At 44.3% G+C, this 22,616-nt stretch overlaps 1 protein-coding gene across 1 annotated transcript in view; it reads left to right on the top strand.

Moving 5' to 3' along the window:
* Positions 1-22,616, top strand: part of khdrbs3 (KH domain containing, RNA binding, signal transduction associated 3) — a 98,359-nt gene that overhangs the window by 34,227 nt on the left and 41,516 nt on the right. Inside the window, exon 2 of the mRNA XM_012818262.3 lies at positions 13,147-13,265. Coding sequence (XP_012673716.1) covers positions 13,147-13,265 — 119 coding nt within the window. The remainder of the gene's footprint in view (positions 1-13,146; positions 13,266-22,616) is intronic.

Raw genomic sequence — 22,616 nt, 5'->3', positions numbered from 1 at the left:
GGCACTTGTTGTTGTGCGACTTGCGTGAGCAGAAGAGGTCAATAAAAAAATTCGGATTGAAACCTGGGTTTTATTTGGGTCCTCTCACTCCTCTTCCCAACAGCTGGTGACTTTATGTGTAGATATACTGACTGTATGGGATGGTGACTGTATGTGTAGATATACTAACTGAATCGGATATCTCAGAGACAGGGAAGGAACCTAATGCATAAAACACAGCAGCTGTAACCAGTAGCCTACATGCTTGGGAAATGCATAAGATAAGGGAGGTTGCAAGCTATATTCATGTTGATTAATTTTTCAGCACCTGAACCAACTTAAATGCAGTCTCTTTCTACATTACGTTGTGGTCATGAAAAGAGATTTTTTTTGTGGCATTTCATATTTTGCCTTAGTCTAATTAGACTACATGTGGAAGCAAAACGGCTATTTGTCAGAAGCAATTAGTTAATCACAAAGACTAAGCTTTTCCGAACGAGCTTTCACACAAGATCCCATGTGTTTCCACAGCTGGCCCTGACTGGTCTGTGAGACAGAGGTTGTGAAGATGCTGACAGATAACACTCACGCTCCTGATGTAATGTGGCGTTTGTCTGCACGGAATATTAATTTGAATATATCCATGAGCACCCTAATGATGGAGATTGGAATTAAAAAGGAAAAGATATGATGAGTATTAGAGAATTAATGAACCACACTCCGGAGGAATCGCCACGCCACCGCTTGTTGTTGGCTCAAGTGCATACCTATTACGCTGCTCACTTAGAGGCGCTGCTGTAATCTTGATGATCTTTAACGTTGATAATGGTCCTTTGAAACATTGGATGCTCCGCAGTAATGACAGACCGGCCAGCCCGTGTCTTCAAACGAGTATCTCGTAATGATGCCCGTGGATTCGATGCCCACGCTTTTGTTTTTTGGTGCCGCCGGAATCTGAATCACTAATCACTAGAGAGAGTTACTCTGTTATTGTCTGTGTCCCTTGTCACTGAACAGATTTTTGGACTAGATGACAATAAGATGACATTCTAGAGGATCATAACAAACCTGACGGTCATGCTGGCCAGGTATTATTCCTCGCAGAGGGAGATCTACTGTATTTATTCAGGGTCATGTTAACAGCAGAGCTGTTTAAGGATGAAGGGGTACCAACAACAGGGATAAGCTGAAGCCATTTCTCTCTCTCTCTCTCTCTTTCTATGGTTGGACCTGTATAGGCTTGCTCACCCATACATTTCAGTGGCTCTGTGGAGGGCTTTCTTTGAATGTCTGGAGGTCACATTGGCCTCGGTGCTCCGTAAATCACTGTAGTTGGGATCGTAACTGTCTGGCGAGAATGTTGTTTACAATGTAACCACAGTGTCCCAGCATCCCCTAATAGAGAGCTCTGCAGCCCGCACCCGGCTTGAGATCAGAAAACGCCTGCTGGAACGTTGTCTCAGTACAAGAGTCTGGACTCTTGACATGTGCGACACTTATTGTTTCGACACCTCTCTCACAAACGTGTAATTTTCCATTTGGGGGTTCAGGTACGGCCTTCTGTTTGGCTTTGACACCAAAGAGATTAACCTAGCATGGGGTCTCGCCGACTTCTGTTTTCGAGAAGAAAAAAAAAGAAGGCTGGGAAGAGGCGACAAAGAAAAAAATAGAGCAAGAGAGAGAGAGAGAGAGACAATTTTACAACACAAATCCTTGAAGGTCACCCACACTCAGCTCAAGTGGTGTCGGCGACGGACTCCCTGAAATACGGCATTGCTTAGGAGGGATATTACATGAGTGCTGTTGAAGAGTGACCTTGATTCTAACTGAAATGAATCTGATTGATTGAGTGTGTAGCCGGGGACAAGCGTGACCTTCTGGCAGCTGCGCTCGCGATTTGCTTAAGATCCGTGCTGCAAAAAAAGCGATGGACTCTTGGCACATCTCTTGGTGGAAGAGAGACTCTCCATATCGGATAGTCCCGAGCAATCGTCTCTGGTCGCCTCCACCCTCTTCAGCGTACAGCTCCAGTGGCAGTGTCTCGAGGCATATATTAGTGTATCATCACCTGGGAACACAAAGTGCTCCATTTCAATTAGGGCTATTGATTTCTCTCTTTCTTGGACTGTTTGATGCTTAGTACCATGAAAAGCTCTCGGTGTAATTCAATAGATCTCATTGCCAGAGTGACTGGCTCTAAAAGAAGAAAAAAAAGAGAGAAAAGAAAAACAAGAACGTGCTTGGTGGCCTTCAAAAGGACATGCCTCTGGACTGTCTTAGTCTATTAGAAGATCTTGAATAATGTATTCATTGTTCAGAGGAGAGGGGAGAAAACTTAATGGGCATTGACAAATGAAGCCATAACAACATTGATCTAGCATTATACTTTATGGCTTTGAAGATCCCATTTGAGCTAACTCCTATGTGACCTTTGTATTCATCTCTGTGACTCTTCCAAGTTTTCAGAGGTTGTCAGATGAAAAAACTCTGTCTGGGCTACTTAAAGACAAACAACGCTAGGGATTCCACTGACAGGTTTACTGAAACAAAAAACAACTATAACTCAAACTACTGAAACAACAGTTTGCCAGTGAGACAGTTTTCAGGGACGTCTGGCAACAACAGAGTTTTTTTTTAAGGCAGACAATCAAATGCAAAGCCAAATGCATTGATGAGCATTGAATCAGTGTGTGCGTTCAGTGATTGCTTTTACCTTTACTTTAAATTCCATCACTCTGCCTCTTGGTGTGTTCGGAAAACCCTTAATGGACAAATTAGAGCTCTAAAAATACCGGCAAGTTTTCACAGGTCACTTGAGTCCCTTAGAGTTCTATCGGAGTGTATAGAATGCTTGTGTGACCTTGTGACGGCAAAGTGCCTCTCTGGCACGAAGCAGGACTACCTCTTATCACCTCAGCAGAGGGGACTGGTTAGGGTCGGGTGGGGGGAGAGGAGTTGGAGATTTGTGGAGCGGGTTCTCACGCGATGGCACCCCTCTCCCCACCCCCTCTACTCCTCATCTCCTTCTTGCTAGTGCTAAAGCAGCATGGCTGTGTGTCTCCTCCAGTCATTGCCGATGCCTCTGTGCTGGAGAAGGGATGAATAATGTAGGCGGGTGTTCTCTGGTGTCTGCTCCTGTGCTCCTCACCTCCTTGCAAAAGGAGCTGGGCGAAGATGGGCAGAGAAGGGTGCGTTCCTCCTCCTCACCTCAGGATCCGGTATCTGAGCTCCCTGACTCAGTTTGACCAAAATAAACCATGCCTTCAGACATTACAAAAAAAAAGAGAAAAGTCAGTTTCAGTTTTTTTTTTTTAAGAATTAGTAGAGGTTCAGTGATGGCTATAGTTCTTGATGTGTATTGAAAGTGCTGAACATGTACATTATTTAGAGGCTTGAGGCTACACTTTGCTGATCTATGCTCTGCCATACAGGGGGGGGATTACAGTCTGATTGTTCCTAAAGTGTATCCCAGGGTGTATGTTGATATGATACATTGACTGCTGTGGCATTATAACTCTCCAGGCGAGTGACCAGGTTCTTGCGCAAAATTCAGGAATATGTCTTTGTTTAATCCTGAGCAGAGAGCAGATGTGTAGATGCATGACTTTTGTGTCTCAGAAATTACTGTATTGTTTTCCTTTTGATGGAGGTGTGTGATGAAGGATTCCTAGGTGGACCTTTCTGATGGCAGTGACTCTCCCCTTTCATGCCCACCTTACATGTTTTAATTGACAAAGGACAAGGAGTTTCAATGAAAGAAAAATTACGACATGTCAGCCATTATTGGTTGTGATAATTCAGTGCATTTTTATAATGTAACCTGAGATGAATTCCAGATAATAGCGCACATTACCCCCGCACTGTTTTCATTTTCATCACCAAATCCCCCTTTTATCCTCAGCCTAACGACAATTTTATGGGAAACTTCATTAGGCTAGGAGATGGCAAGGGCTGATAAACAGCGTCTCTGGTTAATTATATATGACGAGCTCAGCCACCCCGACTCATCCACTTCCATAGCCAAGTGCGTGCTCATGAAATCTGCACATTCAAGAGCTTTCAGGTGCTGCCCAGGCCATTGATTAATGCTTGGAAAATGTTTTTTGAATAATTACCGTTGATGTTTCCCTTCCCAAATTCACCCCTGCAGGTTAATTTCAGAGCACTCTGGCATCCTTTATTTCATTCAATTTCAATCAACTCAACCTCTGTTTTCCCTTTTTTCTGCTTTTTTGTCATTGTTTATATTGGTCGCTTGGTCCGAGGTCTTTTCTTCTGGTGCTGAAGAACTCTACAGCGGAACGTCTGTGGCTGCTGGAATGATGGAGCGGAGACATGGCAGGCTCTAATGTGAAAGTCGGCCACACAAAGGCAGCAATTTATTTAAGATGTAATGTGACAAGAGCTGGATGCTGGTGCCGTCAGATGGGATTGCACATGTGTGTGTGTGTGTGTATGTGTGTGTGTGTGTGTGTGTCTGCTCACATCTGGCTCTGCTTGTGCCTCCTCAGCTGCATCTTTAATCAGCCACCTTCAAAGTGCCGAGGAACCGGAGTGAGAGTAGAGATGGGGGGGGGGGGGGGGAGGGTGGGGGTGCAGCCCAAGAGGGTGTGGTGGTGGTGGGGGACAGGAGGGGGGGATGCTGGGGGAGTCGATAGAGACATCAAGTGTGCAAACCAGCAGAGATAAGGGTAGGCACCCCCCACTCGTCTCCTCCCACACTGCCCATCCCAGTCTCAGTCTCAAGTCCCGAGCTTGCCCTGGCACATCCTCGCCATTCTGATTTGTCTTGTTCGCTCGAAACACACACTGGCCTTTGATCCACTGGAGGTCTATATCTATATTAATATCGATGTTACGAGGAAAAGGAACAGACTCCGGCTGTCGGTAACTGCCGTCAGTTCGTCGCTTGTAATGCATTGTTTTGAGGCAAAAGACAGAATCTTTTATTAACAGACTACACTGAATTATGCATGCAGAATCCTATTGACCCATATAGTTTTTTTTTGTGCAGTATCAGCATGCCAACATAGAATGTCAGGCACGTTGCTAGGTTTTTTGGTGAGGATAACACGGAGGGCACGTGGCTCTGGGTGTAAGACTGCATCTGCAGACTTGTGCTAAATTGGCGGCGGCGCATCCCCAGATGTTAGAGAGACATTTCATGTGGATGTGTGTCAAATGTTTTTGGGGTAAACAAACCGATTGCATAATGTGTGCAACTGAAGCACAAACAACATAGCAACCACAGGGACTTTAAAAAAAAATATATATATTGTTTCTCGAGAATGTGTCTTTAGATTTTCATAATGGTTCTTTCATATTTTTTATTTTAATTTGCGTCAGTTTATAAAGTACGGACTAATTAAAGTTAGGAATGAAAACATAATTGAATACCAGATATTAAATGAATACGTTATTATGTATATTTGTAGATACATGCATTTGTACTACTGTGCCTCATGTGATGGCCCCGTTTTCATTATTTCCAGAATTACAGAATGAAAATACCTCCATTAATTTCCCACAAGTCAATTATTTATGCCTACAACAACTGGTGAAGAAATAAGACAATTTATTTCATATCTTTCTATCTGTCAAAGTGTACTGTACCTCTAGACTGGCTCAGCATGTATCTGAATGAGAGAGAGAGACAGAGAGAGAGAGAGAGAGAGAGACAGAGAGAGATTGTTATTACCTTCGCTGTTTGATTTGTGTCATTTTTGACAGTTGCTATAAGCTTCCAGGGCCTCTTGGATTCTCCGGGAGGGTTTTGCTAACATGGCGTTCATCATCGTTCTAGTTACCCGCGCTGAAGTGTAAATCACAGGAACTCATGGCACCAGTCCTGCGACAAGTGTCTCCAGCTCCTAAATGACAAGGGACACAGCGCCAGAGCAGCTGGTGCACCCAGGCAGGGGCACGTGTACCATTATGGCTGCAGCAATTAGGATGAGGTTGACCTCACAGACAGAGGAGACAGCGAGTCTCGCAGCTTAATCAAACAAGGAGGCTTCACGCAGAATGACAGTCCGTCGTTAACGGACCAGTCGATTGCTATTTCATTTCCTTTAAGGAAAGAAAAGTAGACTCGCTCACCCAAACACTGAGTGAATCACTTTGAAAATTGTGCAGTTACCAGGCAACCCGTCCTACAGACCCATGAAAATATAAAAAAAGGGGGGGGAGGCCATGTTTTATGGCAATACTGGTGGGTGTCCAGGAGATACCATAGAAAGAGGAAATATGTTCTCTCCATTCCAACATTATTTTTACTTCAACCTTTAAAGCAAACAGACGCTGTGAGGCTGTCTCCGAAATGAGATTATTCATCGGCACTTCATTCATTTCATACAGTATGTAGGTGGTGTATTGGTTCAGGCTCAGGCTTATGCCCAATTATTTCAGTAATGCACAGTTGTCAGTGATGGAGGATGCCAGTGAACTGTGCAGAGAGGTGCGGTACATCTGAGCCTCTCTATTTGTTTTTGCGAGTAAGTTACAAATAAATCCTTCCAACTTTTTAAATTTAGGATCCCTCTATCACTCCCTCCCTCCCTCCCTCTCTCATGGTCTCTGTCTCCGACATAGAACATCAAAACATGGAAATGTTAATATGCAATTCATTACAGTTGGCAAACTGCACAAATGAGCTATTCTAATTGTGAATAAGTCTTTGGTACCTTCAATGTCAGTCAACTGACAAAAATAATTGAATGAAATTAGAAACACAAAGAACAATCAAACTTTTATCCAAACTCTCACAGTGTTGTGAATTTAGGACATCTATAGGTAGTTTTTTTTTTTTAGGATAGTTTTAGTCTTTTGTTTATTTGGTTAATCAGTTTGTCAAACAGGATAATAAGAAATAATTTCACATATCTCCTTGAAATGGATGATTTATATAGACTGTTGAAGCAAGTAGACCTCCCTTATTTTATTTGTTGTGACCTGTAATAACTGAAGGTCACTGAACTAAGCACCCACCAAGCAGGACCTCAGATGACTCATCCTGTAAACCTACACCGCAAACGTTCACAAACTCACTGATCTGATGCTAGTGAGAACCGCTCATGTGTTTGACTGTGAGGGTGTTTACAAATGAGTGTGAATGGTGAAGTGTGTGTATTTGTGTGTGTGTGTGTGTATTTGTGTGTGTGTGTGTGTGTGTGTGTGTGTGTGTGTGTGTACATGTGTGTTTGTGTGTGTGTCATGCTGTGCTGTGTATGACTCAGGCTAGAGTCAGGCGGGCGTATTGTGTCGCTCAAAGGGCCAAGTGATTCCAAAAGAGGGAAAAAAAGAGTCTGCGCTCAGAGAGCGTGGCTCCTTAATCCCGAGTGTTATCTCCCGCTCCGTAATCCGCCCCTGGCACGGGCTGGATCTGGCTCGTTACCCCACAGCGGAGAGCTGAGCTGGCACGGACCGCCAGGCTACAAGAAGAGAGAGAGAGAGGGAAAGGGGAGGGAGGGATGGAGGGAGGGATGGAGGGAGGTGAGGGAGGGGGAGAAAGGCCAGAGCAAGGAGAATGTAATCTCCAGATTAGGGGGCGAGACGAATTCCTGTCGGCCGCCTGACCTTGTCAAGGCAGCGGAGGAGCCAGAGTGAAATTGAGATTTCTGGCCAGTGTGTGTGTGTGTTTGTGTGTATGTGTGTGTGTTTGTGTGTATGTGTGTGCGTACATATATATTTGTGAGACAGTGTTCATGTGTGGGTGGGTGGAATTTTTTTTCTGCTTGAATGTGTTGACGGTCAAACCCACCAGCTCTGTAATTCTCGCTTCCCTTCACCAACACCAAAGTAGGAACACGCTGTCCATGCACTGCGCTAAAAAGGCACACTTTTGTCTTCTGAATTGCTCTGAATTCCTCACCCATTGTATGAGTCTATGCCATCTTCAAAGGGGAAAGTGATAAGGGACAAAGCAGTGAGGTAACCCACACAACGACACCCTGGCGGACCACATTTGTCCAGATTACCAACATTGGCGTCAAAAAGAAAAAGCATTCAGTGACAGAGAAAGGGAGAGGGGAGAGGAGAGGAGGAAGATATCCGTGGCAATTGATATGTAAATGCATATTGATGCTCAAGCGTCGCATGAAATTGATTTAACAGAGGCTGCAGATCAACATCTGTCTGAACGGGAGAATGGAACGGAGGGACCTCCAACTGGGGCTGTCACAGACCTGGCTCTTTTAACGGATATGCAATTCATTACTTCTCCAGTGGCCAAAAAAAAGAGAAGAGAATGCATTACAGCAAAGCAAAGTGCGTTTCTATTAGGGACACGCCTGTGCGACGACTCGTAAAGATTTTGCGACGCCAACTGCCTCGACCCCTGTGACCTTTAGTCGCTTCGAGAAAAAATAACCTCGGTGAAATGCAGCGGAGGGAAATTTAACAGACAGTGAAGGAAGGAGAACTTTGACTGGCAGCTGGAATCCAGTGGTGCCCATGCTGTGCTCCTGCAGATCAACCGGAAGGGCAATGTGTGAGCAGCATCAGTGTCTAGGGTTGAATTCCTAGGGAGCACTCATGCTAATGAAAAATGTATACCATTCCTGTACTATAACTCGAAACTAAAAATGCATTAGCTAAATAAATAAATGTAATGTGATGTACATCTAAGACATGCTCCTCAGGAGAGCGTGTAGTAACCCAGTCTGTGAGCATTAAGAGTGAGAGGAGTGCTCCTCTTCAAGTTTATCATTATCATCTGTGGCACGGGTGAGGAAAGTATGAAAGACTGATCTGATGGATACAGGGAAAGAGAGAGAGAGAGAGAGAGAGAGAGAGAGAGAGAGAGAGAGAAAGAGACATGTGTCTTGACATGTTTGTTTGGTGTTGCACAGCCAAACAGTTCCTACAGTACTCAATACACCTGAGGCGTCTCACCTCAGAACTGTCTGCATGTCTGTTGTCATGGGGATCTGTGGACACTTTCATGGCAGAAGGACAAAAAAAGAAAAGAGAAAAACATGGAAGTCAAAGAGCAAGTCTGGGACATTGCAAGGTGATAGCAGGTAGCCTCTAGTATTGATCTACGACTGATCTACAACAGAAAAGCACTTTCCAGTGGTTGGGTGGGGGGAAAGAAGCCTTTTTTTTGCCACATACTGTAGTTGTTTCACTCATTTATTCTCTTTGTAGGAAGTAGTTGGAGGATTAGTCAGAGGTTTTAAATTGGAATAGTCAACAGCGTTTTGATGATTTTCCGTGATAACGTCACCAACTACAGAATTTAAAATCATTAGCACTCTGTCTTGCAGGCTCTTTTTTTAATGAAAGGTGCTAATAGGAAAGCCTGCCAGTCTAGACAAAGCTGAATTCATTTTCTCTGTTAATTTTAAAGAGCAATTATTGGTCTTTTGCGACCATCAAAATACGCTCTCTCTTAAAAAACTAAAGCCATAAAATGGAATGGGAGAAATCGCCATAGATTGATAGATGTTGAGATGCATCGTGCAAAGCACTTCCCAAGGCCTGCAGGACCTGAGTCTGCCCTTTAAACCTGCTACAACAGCAGGTTTTAGTGCCAGGGAGAAGGGCTGTGTTCTGTGCTGGCCCTTTGGGTTCTTAACTGTAGCTTGACAGATAGAGAGGGGAAACCCACCATGAAAGAAGGCCGGGGCATTATCTTTTCTGCTTGGTTAAACTCCAAAGCACTCGGTTGCTGGAGTCAATTTCATTAAAACAGCGGCTCACTACATGTGAACGCGGCGTATTTTTCTTTATCCGCGCGCTCGAAGACGCAGAGCCGAGGAGCCATAGTAATGTTTTTATAATGCTTAGCTCAGGGAACAGCGCATGCAATTTGTATCTCCACTCCTCTGATGTGTAAATTTCTCTCCACCCTGACATAATTTACCTTGACAAAGGTATGCAATTTCTCGCCTTGATAACCTGTTTTTTTATTTTTGAATAAACAGAGACATCTTTCTTTTTACTCGCTGTTGCTGCAGAAGGCAAAGTAATCTCAAATAAACTGGAGGGGAGAAGAAGTAAACAGACACACGTACACACACACACACACACACACACACACACACGTACACACACACACACACACACACACACACACACACACACACACACACACACGTACACACACACACACACACACACACACACGTACACACACACACACACACACACACACACACACACACACACAAAACACACTTGAAAACACTTTTTTTGTCCTTCAAATGAAATTGTCCTTTTGTCAAGAAGCTTATCATGTGTGTCGACTGCTGCCCAATGCTTTTTGCCCCAATGAATGTCTGCCTCCTAAACATCTTACCCCCCGTGACACTCCAGAGCTGCCCCAATGCCTCAGGGTGGCTCACATTTTTCATTCAACAATTTTTTTTCCATTATTTTCTGTCTTGTAAACAAAAAGGAAGGGCATGAAGGAAATCTCCCACATTAGCATTTTTCTCATTAGCATTACCATACCTCTGGTTAGCCTCTTGGTAGATATCACTGCTTTTTTTGAGGCAACAAATGGAGAGTGAATGGAGAGTGTTTATTGTGCGTTAAGGGTTCTGAAAGCTTATTTTCAGCACAGTCAGACATGGAGGCTCATTATAAAATAATGACATCAATAGTGACCTGGCTGTTCATCTCAGTCTTACTTAATTAGTGTCCATGCTGCTTGAGAATGTAATCGTTATGGATATCAATTTGGACGGTGTCATGTATATTAAGATGATATTTACATACGCCAAGAGAACAACAAAAAGTTCCCTCATATACGCAACATATTTTTGTATCATTTTTAGGAGGAAAGAGGCAAAGCAGCACACATACAAAAAGAAGGCCATACATTTTCATTTTGCAATCTTAAAATTCTTCAGTGGCCTGTTGGACAGGCCCCACACTGTGGACTCTTAAGACAGAACAAGATAGCGTGAGAGAGAGCGAAGGAGAGGGAGAGAGAGAGAGAGACAGGGAGGGGGGGAGTAAAATGAGAGGAGTTAATGATCCTCTTCCCCTCCCTAGCCCACGGCTCCAGATCTGGATGTCTTACCAGGGCCTTAATCCTTGAAATCTGCACGGCTTATGAATTTTGAACGCCAGGACCTGAACCGCCAGGCTTTCTCCTTCCTCCGAGCGATTCGGTTTCGAATGGTGACTCCGCCAAATGCACTCGCTCACACACACACACACACACACACACACACACACACACACACACACACACACACACACACACACACACACACACCCACACACGCATGCACCCTGCTGAGTGGTGTCGTCATCTGGACAGACACACTTCCCCCCACAGCCTCTAGCGCGTCTCTAATGTGCATGACTATAGAGCAGGGATCGGCACATATGGCAGCTGGGGGAGAAGACATAACCTCATCAAACATGATCCAGACTTGCAGAAGGGTCAAGCTGTATCCCACGCAGAGTCTGAGACGTAGGTGGTTTGAATAGGGACCAGCACTCATCTCATCGTTTCCTGGATAGATTTGATGTAATAGCTCTCTTTTTGTTGGTATTCTTATTTGCCTCACGTTCTTTTCCATTCGTTTCCTTGTTTCTTATTTGTGGGGCCCGAGAAGTTGCTTTAAAATGACTCCTGACTCCTGTGATGTTCTATGTCTTTTTTCTGCTCGTGTCATTGTTCCTAAGTGATGATAGTCTAACCCCGACAGAAACAGTCAATGGAGTACGGAAGAGTGAACCCTACCTCTATGCAGGCCAGTGTAGCGGGTCTGAGAAAGAAAAAAAAACCTCTCTCTGGCATGGGTGTGTGGCTTTGCATAAATATTAATCTCGGCTTTTCCCAGAAAAGGAGTTTCTGTCCCTATGGGACGTGTCAGACCGCTACAGATAGTCCGGATTAGACATTTCTCTCTTTTACTAGCTAACGCAGAATATCAAAGGCAATCTTTTATAGGATCCCACAGTCTGATGTTATCTGGCCACCCAGAGCTTTTCAAAAACTTTTTCTTTTTTCTTCTTCATCTTCTTCCTTGAGGTCCCTACACACTGTTTTGCACATACTTTAATTGCCTCTGTAACAGACTCGCTAATACTGGAGTTCACGTAGCGGGAAGTAGGCTTCCCAGTTCTGGCACAGGAAACAGCCTGAGTTTTCCGTGTGACAAAGTGCTTGTGTCAGAGTGCTTACAGCTACAGGCGTGCTTCTGTGTGGCCTCTGCTTCACGTCCCTATTTTCAGTGGCTAAATGTTACAGCAATTTACGGTTGACGTTGAACGAGTTTGTTTTGATGATTGGCCGACTTGCTAAAGCAGATGGAAAAAAAATGTCTTTCATGTTGAAATGTTTACTCTGCTGTTTAGAATGGAGATCACCTCCCAACCTTACTGAAGTAGACTGAACAGACTGAGGTTTTTTTTTGCCAGCTTGCCCTTCAAACCCATAAGCTGTCATGTTTATAAAACACATATACCGCCATACTTACTGATACTGTATGACTCAGTTGAGGATAAAGATCTGCTATTTGTAAGGACTAACCTCAGACATGCTTTTGAATTAAATGAATATCGATCGACCCTACAGTCGACATGTGTATACGTTTCAAATGCAATTGGTTTTCCGATTCATTGCGTACCATTTGTTTATTATTATTATTATTATTGTTTGCTCAAATAGATGCATGACAAATAGTCACACTCATTCAGGGTCAGCCCTATGGATCATGCAGAAAAGGGTGTGTGTGTGTGTTTGTGTGTGTGTGTGTGTGTGTGTGTGCTTGTGTGTGTGTGTGTGTGTGTGTGCTCAATATTTCTGGCCAGGCCCCAAAGCTAACAAGTATAATACCTGTGTCTGGCCAACTAAATTGGAATCTAATAACCAATGGTGTGGTGTCTGACACACTGCCAGTATTTCTCACCCAATGGGTGAATATAAAGGACTCTGATATAATTATCAGCATGGCCAATTAAATTATTGCATGACCAAGAGAGGCTATTTCACAGTCGAGTGAGCACTGGGAAGATGCAGGCGCTGGTGTCAACAAGCAAACTTCAAGGCCATTATTCGGGCTAATCAGTCGCTTATGGAGTGACAGACATATTTTTGTCCTCATGATCACCTTTCTGGGGGGGCATTTGATTTTGTCTTTCACTTTTGTGTGATTAACACTATCTCTGTCTCTCTCTCTTCTCTCTCTTTCTCCTGTTTTACAGAAATCGACAAAGCTAAAAAAGATGACGACAATGAAGACGAGAAGTTTATCGATGTCGTCGTAAACAAGAACATGAAGCTTGGACAGAAAGTGTTGATACCCGTCAAACAATTCCCAAAAGTAGGTTTTTTATCACAGCCTGGCAGCCTGGCAGTGGCTACTGTCATTGGTGTTAACCTCTGCTATACCTTCTGTGTTCCACCTTTTGAATGTTTTTGGATTAATCTAGTTACTTTATGACATTTGCTATGCCCTCCTCAGCCTCTGTCCTTTCATCTCTCTCTCTTTTAATGTGATCCCTGCGACCATCCAACTGGACTCAATCCCATGTCCAGAGCACCCGTGTCCCCGTGCCCGTTTGATGCTTAATCACTTCAAAGCAAAAGCTATCCTTGACATGCTGTTCACCCGTATGCACAAAGTATAGATCTCATATCACATAGAACAGCGCACAGAACACATACACATGCTCTCTCTCTCTCTCTCTCTCTCTCTCTCTCTCTGTCTTTCTCTTTTTCTCTCTACTAGGCTATTCAGACACACAAATTGTCAGTGGTTGAGCTATAGGACAGGGCACACACACACACACACACACACACTTACAAGTTAATTCAAGAGAGGTATGTATATGAATAGACACACACACCAAACACACACACCCTTTCCCTTCATTAGTATAGAGGTTGCACTAACCTTGACGGGTGACACACACACACACATTGTGGGGGCCATGTGTTGCTTAGAGTGGCTCTGCATATATTCTTCTCTGTAGCACTCCCCCGTGGACTCCCTTAGAAAGGCGGCCTTCATTTGCCAAGGTTCATTTATTTGGAGGGTGATTTGCAGACAATGTCTTAATGGATTATTTTGTTTGTTTATCAGCTTTTTTTCCTCCCCCCTTCCCTCGCTGGTGTTGGGTATTTGGGCTACAGAGGGAAAGAATAATCAACAACAGCCAGATGAAAAGAGGCATGGCTTCAGGTGGAGTGGAAGGCTCTATCAAAGGCCAAGGAGAGAAGGAGCGCAGGGACTGAAAGGAAAAAAAAACTGTTGGGCGCTGTCGGCTATGTACCAGGGTTTACGCAAGGATTTTTTTCTTGCTAGAAAGTCTGGTGTCTGGCAAGAATTCATTTTACCAGACAAATTTGAAACCTTCCAGTACGTGTTTCAAGAACAATCCATATTATGAACGCAGTTATGACGTATCCTATATAATGAACAGCTATACTCACAAAACAGTGACATCCTCAAATCAGTTTGACTGAGGTTACTGTGATGTCATCCTGGGGTGGGCATTTGAATGTAGGGGCGCTACTCCTACCTCTATGCCGTAGTGTAGGCTGCAATTGCAACTCCGCAGCACGGTCATGCTTGACACTAGGCTTACGTTATTCTAATTTGATACAATCAGAAACTGTCAAACTGTCCTGCTTAAGAATCGTAGACGTGAAACTGAAGAACCAAAGACGTAAAACTAAAGAAAAAAAGCGAAAGTTTAGCCGGGGGAAAAAAAACGCTTTTCCATGCACACATTCTAAGACAAAAAAGAGCTGCAGAGATGTTTGCTGTTTCCAGCTAGGTTGTTGTAAAACCATATTTCATATATGCTATAGCCTACAACTACATAAGATTATTATCAAAGCATTGGCACTACGAGACGAGATAAATCCTATTAATAATGTATTTGTCAACATCAGCTATATGTTGTTTGGGTAAACAGTGAAAAAAAGTGAAGTGAATAAGCATATTTACCCTGCTGGCATTTACTGTCATGTTATGTCAAACAAACCCAGAGCGCCGCTGATGTTTCCGATAGATTAGGCCTATGTCCTAGCTAAGATAATCACTTTGATGGGTCTGACAATCAAAATTAAATGTTCTAGTAATTTCCACTGCTGCAGACGTGGCGAAGGCTTCAGAGAGCGGAGTTCAGGTTGAAATTTCACAAAGAATGAAACGTGATTGGATAAAAACGTAATCGTCGCAACTGTACGTAATCTAGTTTGAAGAGTTCATGTTCCCGTGGCTTATTCTGTGGTGATATTTTATCATTTAGGGGGGGAAGAGAGGGAGAGAGCGAGTTTGCATTACTTGATAGCTTGGCAGTGATTATGTGATCTCTGTTCTAGTGGAGAACATTACACAAACCTTCACTCAGACACAGACACTCAAACACACACACACACACACACACACACACACACACACACACACTATAGGCTATAGACAAATAGGCTCTTACACACACCAGGAAAGAGAGGAGAGTTGGAGAGATAGAGAGAGGTTGGGGTTAGGAGAATGACCTTGTTATGCCGGGGGGAGACAGGCCCATGGTGAAGTGCTAATGTGCGTGTTCAGGAGGGAAGTACACCATGGAGGCGGGAAGTGTTGAGGGATGACATGAGAGCGGAGTGGCACCGTGGGCTTCCCTCTGGGAGGGTGACCCAGAGGCCAGAGACGAACACCGAGCGCTCACTCTCTCTCTGTGTCCGTGTGTGACACCAGCACCGTCATCTTCAGCACACACTCACACACTCTGTCGGGCACGTTTCCTCCGTAACCTGCGGCCTCCAGACGGCCCCGAGCTCTTCAGGCGTCGGTCGGTTATTTTGGGCGAGATGTTAAGGGACGCTAGCATCGCGTAAAAAAAAAAAGTATGCGCTCCGTGCAGGCAGTTTGACATTGCTACATTTCCTGACAAGGAAGGGAGAGGTAGAGGAAGGGAAAATCTCAGCCCTTGATTGCAAAGTCAATATCGACATGTCTGAAGCGCGGGATAATACACTGACTGAGAGCTCTCGCTCTCACTCTCACTCTTACTCTCGCTCTCTCTCTCTCTCTTGACAGTGACAACTAGCTCTTGACATTGCATCTAAGCTCCTCAATCTAATGTGACTCCAGGAAGCCTTGGCATTTCCAAATTGGCACTTTGGCTGGGAAGGTGATACCAGTGGCACTAGTAGTTCCACTTCCATGACAAATTAGATGACAACGTTATCGGCACATTAGCACCTGCTATCTTATCGGGGGATCTCAGACACCAGTGCCAGTGTGAGCACAACATTTATATAGCGGTCGCTGCATGCTGTGGTCATGTTTCTGCTCGCATACAGAATAGGGACGGAAAGGGGTAAAAAAAAAAAGGCATTCAGATGAAAAGGAGGAACACCTACCCTAGAGCAGTCGAATTTTCCTCTATGATGTTTCTTTTTGGGAGAATCTGCTTCATTACTACTCCAAACATCACATCCAATTCAGGTAAAGTGGGCCAGACAGCAGCCGTGCAGTTTGGCAGCGGCAACATCACTTGCATGCCCTGCCAGCTCTCTCCCCCATCACAGCGCCCCACCCGACCCACCCCATCCCCCACCCGACCCCATCCCCGCTTAAGCAGATTCGCTGTGACAGCTTTGATAAGTAGAGCCACTAATACGCTGTTTAGAGGTCTCAGTGAACCACCGAAAGAAGACAAATTCAATTTGTTGTGTCTGACAGGTAGCAGTGGCTGGAGTGATGGCTGCGACCGCAATGGCTTCTCCCACGAGTACCCAACCCCCCCTCCCCCGCCACCAACACCACCACCATCACCCCCTGCACCCCCCACATCCACCCCCCCCCCAACACACACACACACACACCACCCCCAGACATCGCCTCTTTGACTCGTGTGGCATCGGAGGGGGCACACGATGGCCCCTTCTGGGCACCTGTGCCTGAGACGGCTCAATTAATCTTGCAAAAGTGTGGCGGATCATCAATAAGAATCAGTCAAGGTTGGCAGGGAGCAGGTTTGTGACAAGTGAGAGAGGGAGAAAGAGAGAGAGAGAGAGAGAGAGAAACGAGTTTTGCATTGGCCATTGGGTGGGTCCTAAATGTGATGACAATGCCAGGCTGTTCCTGAAGCTATTATTCAACCTCCAAAAGTGCAGCTGAAGCCATTGTCATTCTATCAATAAGAAAACAAGAAACGCCCCACAAACAACTCCGGTTTTTCTTTTCAGAAACACAATTTGGCAGCAAACTTTCAGCCACTATATTGCAAATACAACACATCAGGTTATTCAAGTGCCCTTCATATCAGTGTGTTTGGATGAGTACTTCATAATGATCCTGAACACACTCACTCACTCACTCTCTCTCTCTCTCCTTCTCTCTGTATCTCTCTCTGTGCCACCTTGCCATAGGCACTTGATGAAAGTGTTATTGGCTGACAGTGAAGCACTGATCAAAGCCTTTGCTCCAAAATGGAGGTGTGTAAGTGCGAGACCCCCTCGCCCGTCAAACGGTCCCCGTGCCAGGTGAAGAGGGTAGAGGTGGGCTCATCTGGAGGGGGGAGGTGGGCTCATCTGGAGAGGTGCTGGCAGATAGTCCTCAATAATTCAGTGGCGCTTTTCAGGGAGGCTACCTGAAAATGTCAGACATGCACAACAATCACTTTCACACTCCCTGATCATGAATTATGCACCAACATTTTCATAATGGCAGCAATCTTTGAAGATTAGGGCGGAACAAAAATCAAGGTACAAAGTATCTGAACCACTAGTACAGCGTGCCCGCATAAATCTATCATTCATACTGTATATAGACTATTTAAAAATCATTTAGACAGTGTTTATAAAGCATTTATAAACTCTCAGTGTTATCAGCGTCATTATGTCAGTAGAGTAATCTACAAAAAAAAAAAAAAAATCGTAGGTAAATGACTAATATTCTCTATCACCGTATAATCTAATCAAGATGTCTTTTGTAAAACTGTTTATCAATCCACCTACCCGTTTAACTTTAATTACGTATCACAATAATCCACCCCCCCCCCAGCATTCTCCAGGCACCAGTCATTAGTCTTCATCCTTTCTAAATAGAGATGAGAGGCTTATGGGTAGACTTCATGACAAAACACTCCTTGAAGGAGCGCCAGAGCTGAGGACCCTGTTGTGGTCTGATATTTAAGGTCTCTCGTTGTGCTTCTCGAGCCCCCTCAACTCCCCTCCGCTTAAGCTGCGTGTAGCTTAAGTGCTCATGAAGGACGAGCGTACTCTGATTTGTCAGGGAAATGGAGAATATGCCTCTAAAGCAAACCTCCTGACAAAAGGCGCCGCAATCGAGCGGCACGAACAGGAGGGACATTTAGGGAAGAGAGTACTTGCAAATCGCTCTGTTGACTATGAGACTTTTGAGTCATTGATTGGTGTGATGGAAAACCAGAGAGAGGGAAAAGAGATTCGAAGAAGAGAGGACATGTATGGAGTACAAAAAAGGGAGGAATTTTCATTTTTGCATATGGATAAGACTCAGAATGCTTCTAAATCTTTCAACTTTGCTCTTGTGGGCTTTGCATACTTTCGCAAAACACCAAAGAGACACCTTAGAAGCAGATTATGTCAAGCCAAGACAAAGGAAAAGTTAGCGAAGAAGCGGGGAGTTAATTTTCCAGAGTGTCTCTGTGTCAAAGGGTGGGGGTTTTGTTTCGAGAGCTTTCCCCGGGCGACATCTCCCTTTCCAATTCAGCCAGAACCTGAGAGGAATAAGCCACCCTGATACAGAGCTCCTTCTCAAAGTACACACACTCACACACAGACACACACACACACACACACACACACACACACACACAGTTACATTAACTCTAAGGCATGACATACCACACACACACACACACACGCAGTCACCCTAACTCCAACCTTATTTATGCCTCAGACACACACACAGACACACAGACACACAGACACACAGACACACACACACACACACACACACACACACACACACACACACACACACACACACACACACACACACACACACACACAGTTACATTAACTCTAAGGCATGACATAACACACACACACACACACACGCAGTCACCCTAACTCCAACCTTATTTATGCCTCAGACACACACACAGACACACACAGACACACACAGACACACACACACACACACACACACACACACACACACACACACACACACGCACACACACACACATGCATTATGTGGGGAGCTGTGGTCCTTAACCTCCAAACAAGAGCTCTGTCTCCCTCACACCCCGCTTCAGAATGCTTTTCATCCCGTTGCCGGGGACAACGCTCTGCTGACCTCAGCAGGATCGCGGCCCACCCGCTCCCCCCCTGAAGCCAGGCCATCGCCGTGGAGACACTTTAATGCATGCAGGAAATGATGAAAAGATGTTAGATGTGCGCCCCTCTCCCCACCCCCTTTGGTTAGGTGTGATTAATCTTTCATTCTTCCCTCTCTCCCCCTGTCCATGTTTCCAGACTTTTTAATCATTCACATTGCCTGCTCCAACTTCCTCTCCTTTTTTTTCTTCTTCTTCTTCTTCTGCTGCACTCTCTCCTTCTCTCTTCTATTTCTAAATCACATTCTCTCTCTCTCTAACTCTCTCTCTGTAAATCTCATTCTCTCTCTCTCTAAATCACATTCTCTCTCTCTCTCTCTCTCGCTCTCTGTCTCTCATATCTACAAGGACACACATCATTTTCAAACCCACGTTTTTCTCCTTATATATTTGTTCCCACAGCATCACATACCACCCCACCCTGCACCCACTCTTTCCCCCATATCATGTACATAAAAGCTGGTTTGGGTATTTCCTTCTGTTGAACTGAAGTTGCATGTATCCAATGCCGTATATTACCTTTGTTTATTACAACCACTCACATATACATGTGCAGAGTGTGACACACACACACACACACACACACACACACACACACACACACACACACACACACACACACACACACACACACACACACACACACACACACTGTTAAACGCTGTGTTAAACATGCCCCACACACATGGGATCATGGTCTGAGAGCCTCGCATTAGAGGCATCAGACCAGTGCTAGTAGGTTGATCGAGGGCAAAGATTACAGAGCTCTCAGTCATTTAGAAGCATTATGTTCCACTTAGGCATAAGCCTCGAGGAGGCCAGAGCTCTCAGTCTGTCTGTAAATAACCATGCTTTTAATCAAATAAATAAATAAACACCGACGTTGAGAGAAATGTCATCCCAATATTTGGAGCTCCTGTTTGTTTTGAGTCGTCCCATTCTACAGGCAGACTTACACGGACAGCGTTCACTGTTTTTCATCACATTTTAGGAGGTGCGTCATTCTGTCTTGTAGGTTTTTTTCACTTACATTATGTTGCTGTTTCCAGCACTCCAAAACTGATTTATGTTGAAAAGAGAAGAAATAGACAGTGCTGAACAAAACCGAATATCGTCGTCGTGTTTAAACGTATCTAGCTCAGCCCTTCTTGGACATCAGGTAGCTGAGGATGAAATAAATAAAATAGCAGTGCTATTTATTTAGCTATTTATTTATTTAGAGTACGGGCATGCATTGAATGTTCTAGTTCTAGAATGTTCTAGAAACCTCAGGAAACAATTGCTTTTGAGGAAAGTTTACCAAGTATGAAATGTACCTTTAAAAGATCACGAATAGCAATAGCTCTCTCTGGGTTATGCCTTACAGATGTCGGGATGTTTCCAAGGTTGGTTATTAAACAATAGGAATATTTTGTCTCTCCCTACAGGATATAGCTAAATCCTTTCCAAGTAGCTCGTAGACCCAATGGGAGAGCACATTTCAGCCACTTCTTGCTGCTTCTTTGATTCAATTACTTTTTCCCTCCCTCTCCCTCACCCTTCGCGCTCTCTCTTTCTCTCTCTCTCTCTCTCTCTCTCTCTTTCTCTTTCCTCAGTGATCTTTACTGTGGGCAGCCCTCTGGAAGTGCCACGGAAGGCTAACATTATGGTATAAAAATCCCAGTGGGAATGAAACGCTAAGATCACGTCTCCACTGGTGGTTGAGACTCAGCATCACTTCCCTTAGGTGGGGGAGGACCGGCTAGCAACTCAGTAATTACAGAACACCCACTCAGGGTGTTTCAGCCCTTACTATTAGGCTGTGACAAGAAAGAAGGGGCCATGGTTACCATGTTAACAGCACACAAAAAAGATAGGTCTTAGCTAGGTAGCTCAACTGTTAGCTAGAAACTCCAAGGCCAGAAATTAATTTTTGAAGGCAGTGTTCTCCAGAAATGTAGGCCTACACTCCCTCAGTGCTCTGGGTAAAGCTGTATTCTTGACGTGAAACACAAGAACTGAGAACTGAGAATTCTGAACAAAGTTCCGTGAAAAAGAACAAAATCTCATACAAGACCGAAGGGCGGTCAGAGACTCTCTGTCCAAAGTTATGCGATTTGACAGTGCTTTTACTAACAGGCTTTAACGAGATTCTGCCTCAGGTAGTCTTTTATGAAAGTGTAATGTGTAGCTAGTTATGTGGGGTTACAAGGGGAATTCTTAAATCTAGCCAGACAAATGCAAGCCAGACATTAATGTGGAAGACCACGAATACAAGACAGTAGAGTAGGGACCCACATCTTTATATGATGTCAATGTCCAGAAGATATCATGCAGTAGTATTTATAACATACTCCAGTTACTAGACTTGTTATTAAATAAAAAATAAAAAATGGAGAAGAAGATGCTTCAGATTAGCACATGCAAAGGGTTGCAGACACCCACTTCTAACAGGACATATGGAGAGCAGGCATAAGTTAGGTAAATATTATACCAGCTGTTTATTTACACCGGGAGATCAACAACAGGTGTGCTGCCTTTGGAATGAAAAAAAAAAGCTTTTCTGTACTCAGGCAAAGAAATACGAAAAACATCTTCTCCCTCTTATTTTTGTTTTTGTATCACGCCTTCACCAGGGTGTTTATATAGTCCCATCTGGTGTGTAATGTGCCATTCATGTGCACAACAAACAGCATATAAGCATAAATCACCCCAATTCATTTGGTGTGTAGTGGATGTGTGGCAGTGCTGTAAGCATGTGTGTCACACGAGTCTTGAAAAACAGAACATATGAGGACTATGTAAAAATGGTAGCTACACCGTCTACTATGAGGATATCAGTCCTATATATTTCCCCTTGTCCTCAGAGTTGTGCTCTCATCGGCTCAGTCAGACAGAGGGAGACTAAGAGAGTCCTGTTTGCTTGTAGTTTGTGTCCTAGCGGTGGCATGGACATGGGTATGTACTTCCCTGGACAGGGACAACAACAAAAAGCATAGGTGAGATGTAGGACAATATCAGTGGCATCTTTTTATTTTTTTCGTTTGTCTTTATTCTCCCATCCTCTCTTTCTCTCTCTCTGCATATCTCTCTCTCTCTCTCTCTCTCTCGCCCTCTCCCTCTCCCTCTCTGCTGTGGTTAATTAATGGCCTGGAGTGCAGATTGAGACAGCAGCATAACTCACCTTTAAGAGGTACTAGTGAACAGATAAGTCTGACGTCCCACCGCCCCCTTTATTTCCTTCTATCCCTGTGCCTGTCCTTCTTTTCTCCCATTTCGTTCTTTTTTTCCCCTTTCTTCTTTCTTTTTTCTCTCCCTCACATTCTTCCCCATGCTCTCTGGCGCCCCTTTTC

This window comes from Clupea harengus, chromosome 19 (assembly GCF_900700415.2).
Source record: "Clupea harengus chromosome 19, Ch_v2.0.2, whole genome shotgun sequence".
Taxonomy (NCBI): Eukaryota; Metazoa; Chordata; class Actinopteri; order Clupeiformes; family Clupeidae; genus Clupea; species Clupea harengus.
The sequence above is the reverse complement of the archived record's forward strand: the minus strand, read 5'-3'. Positions and strand labels throughout refer to the sequence as shown.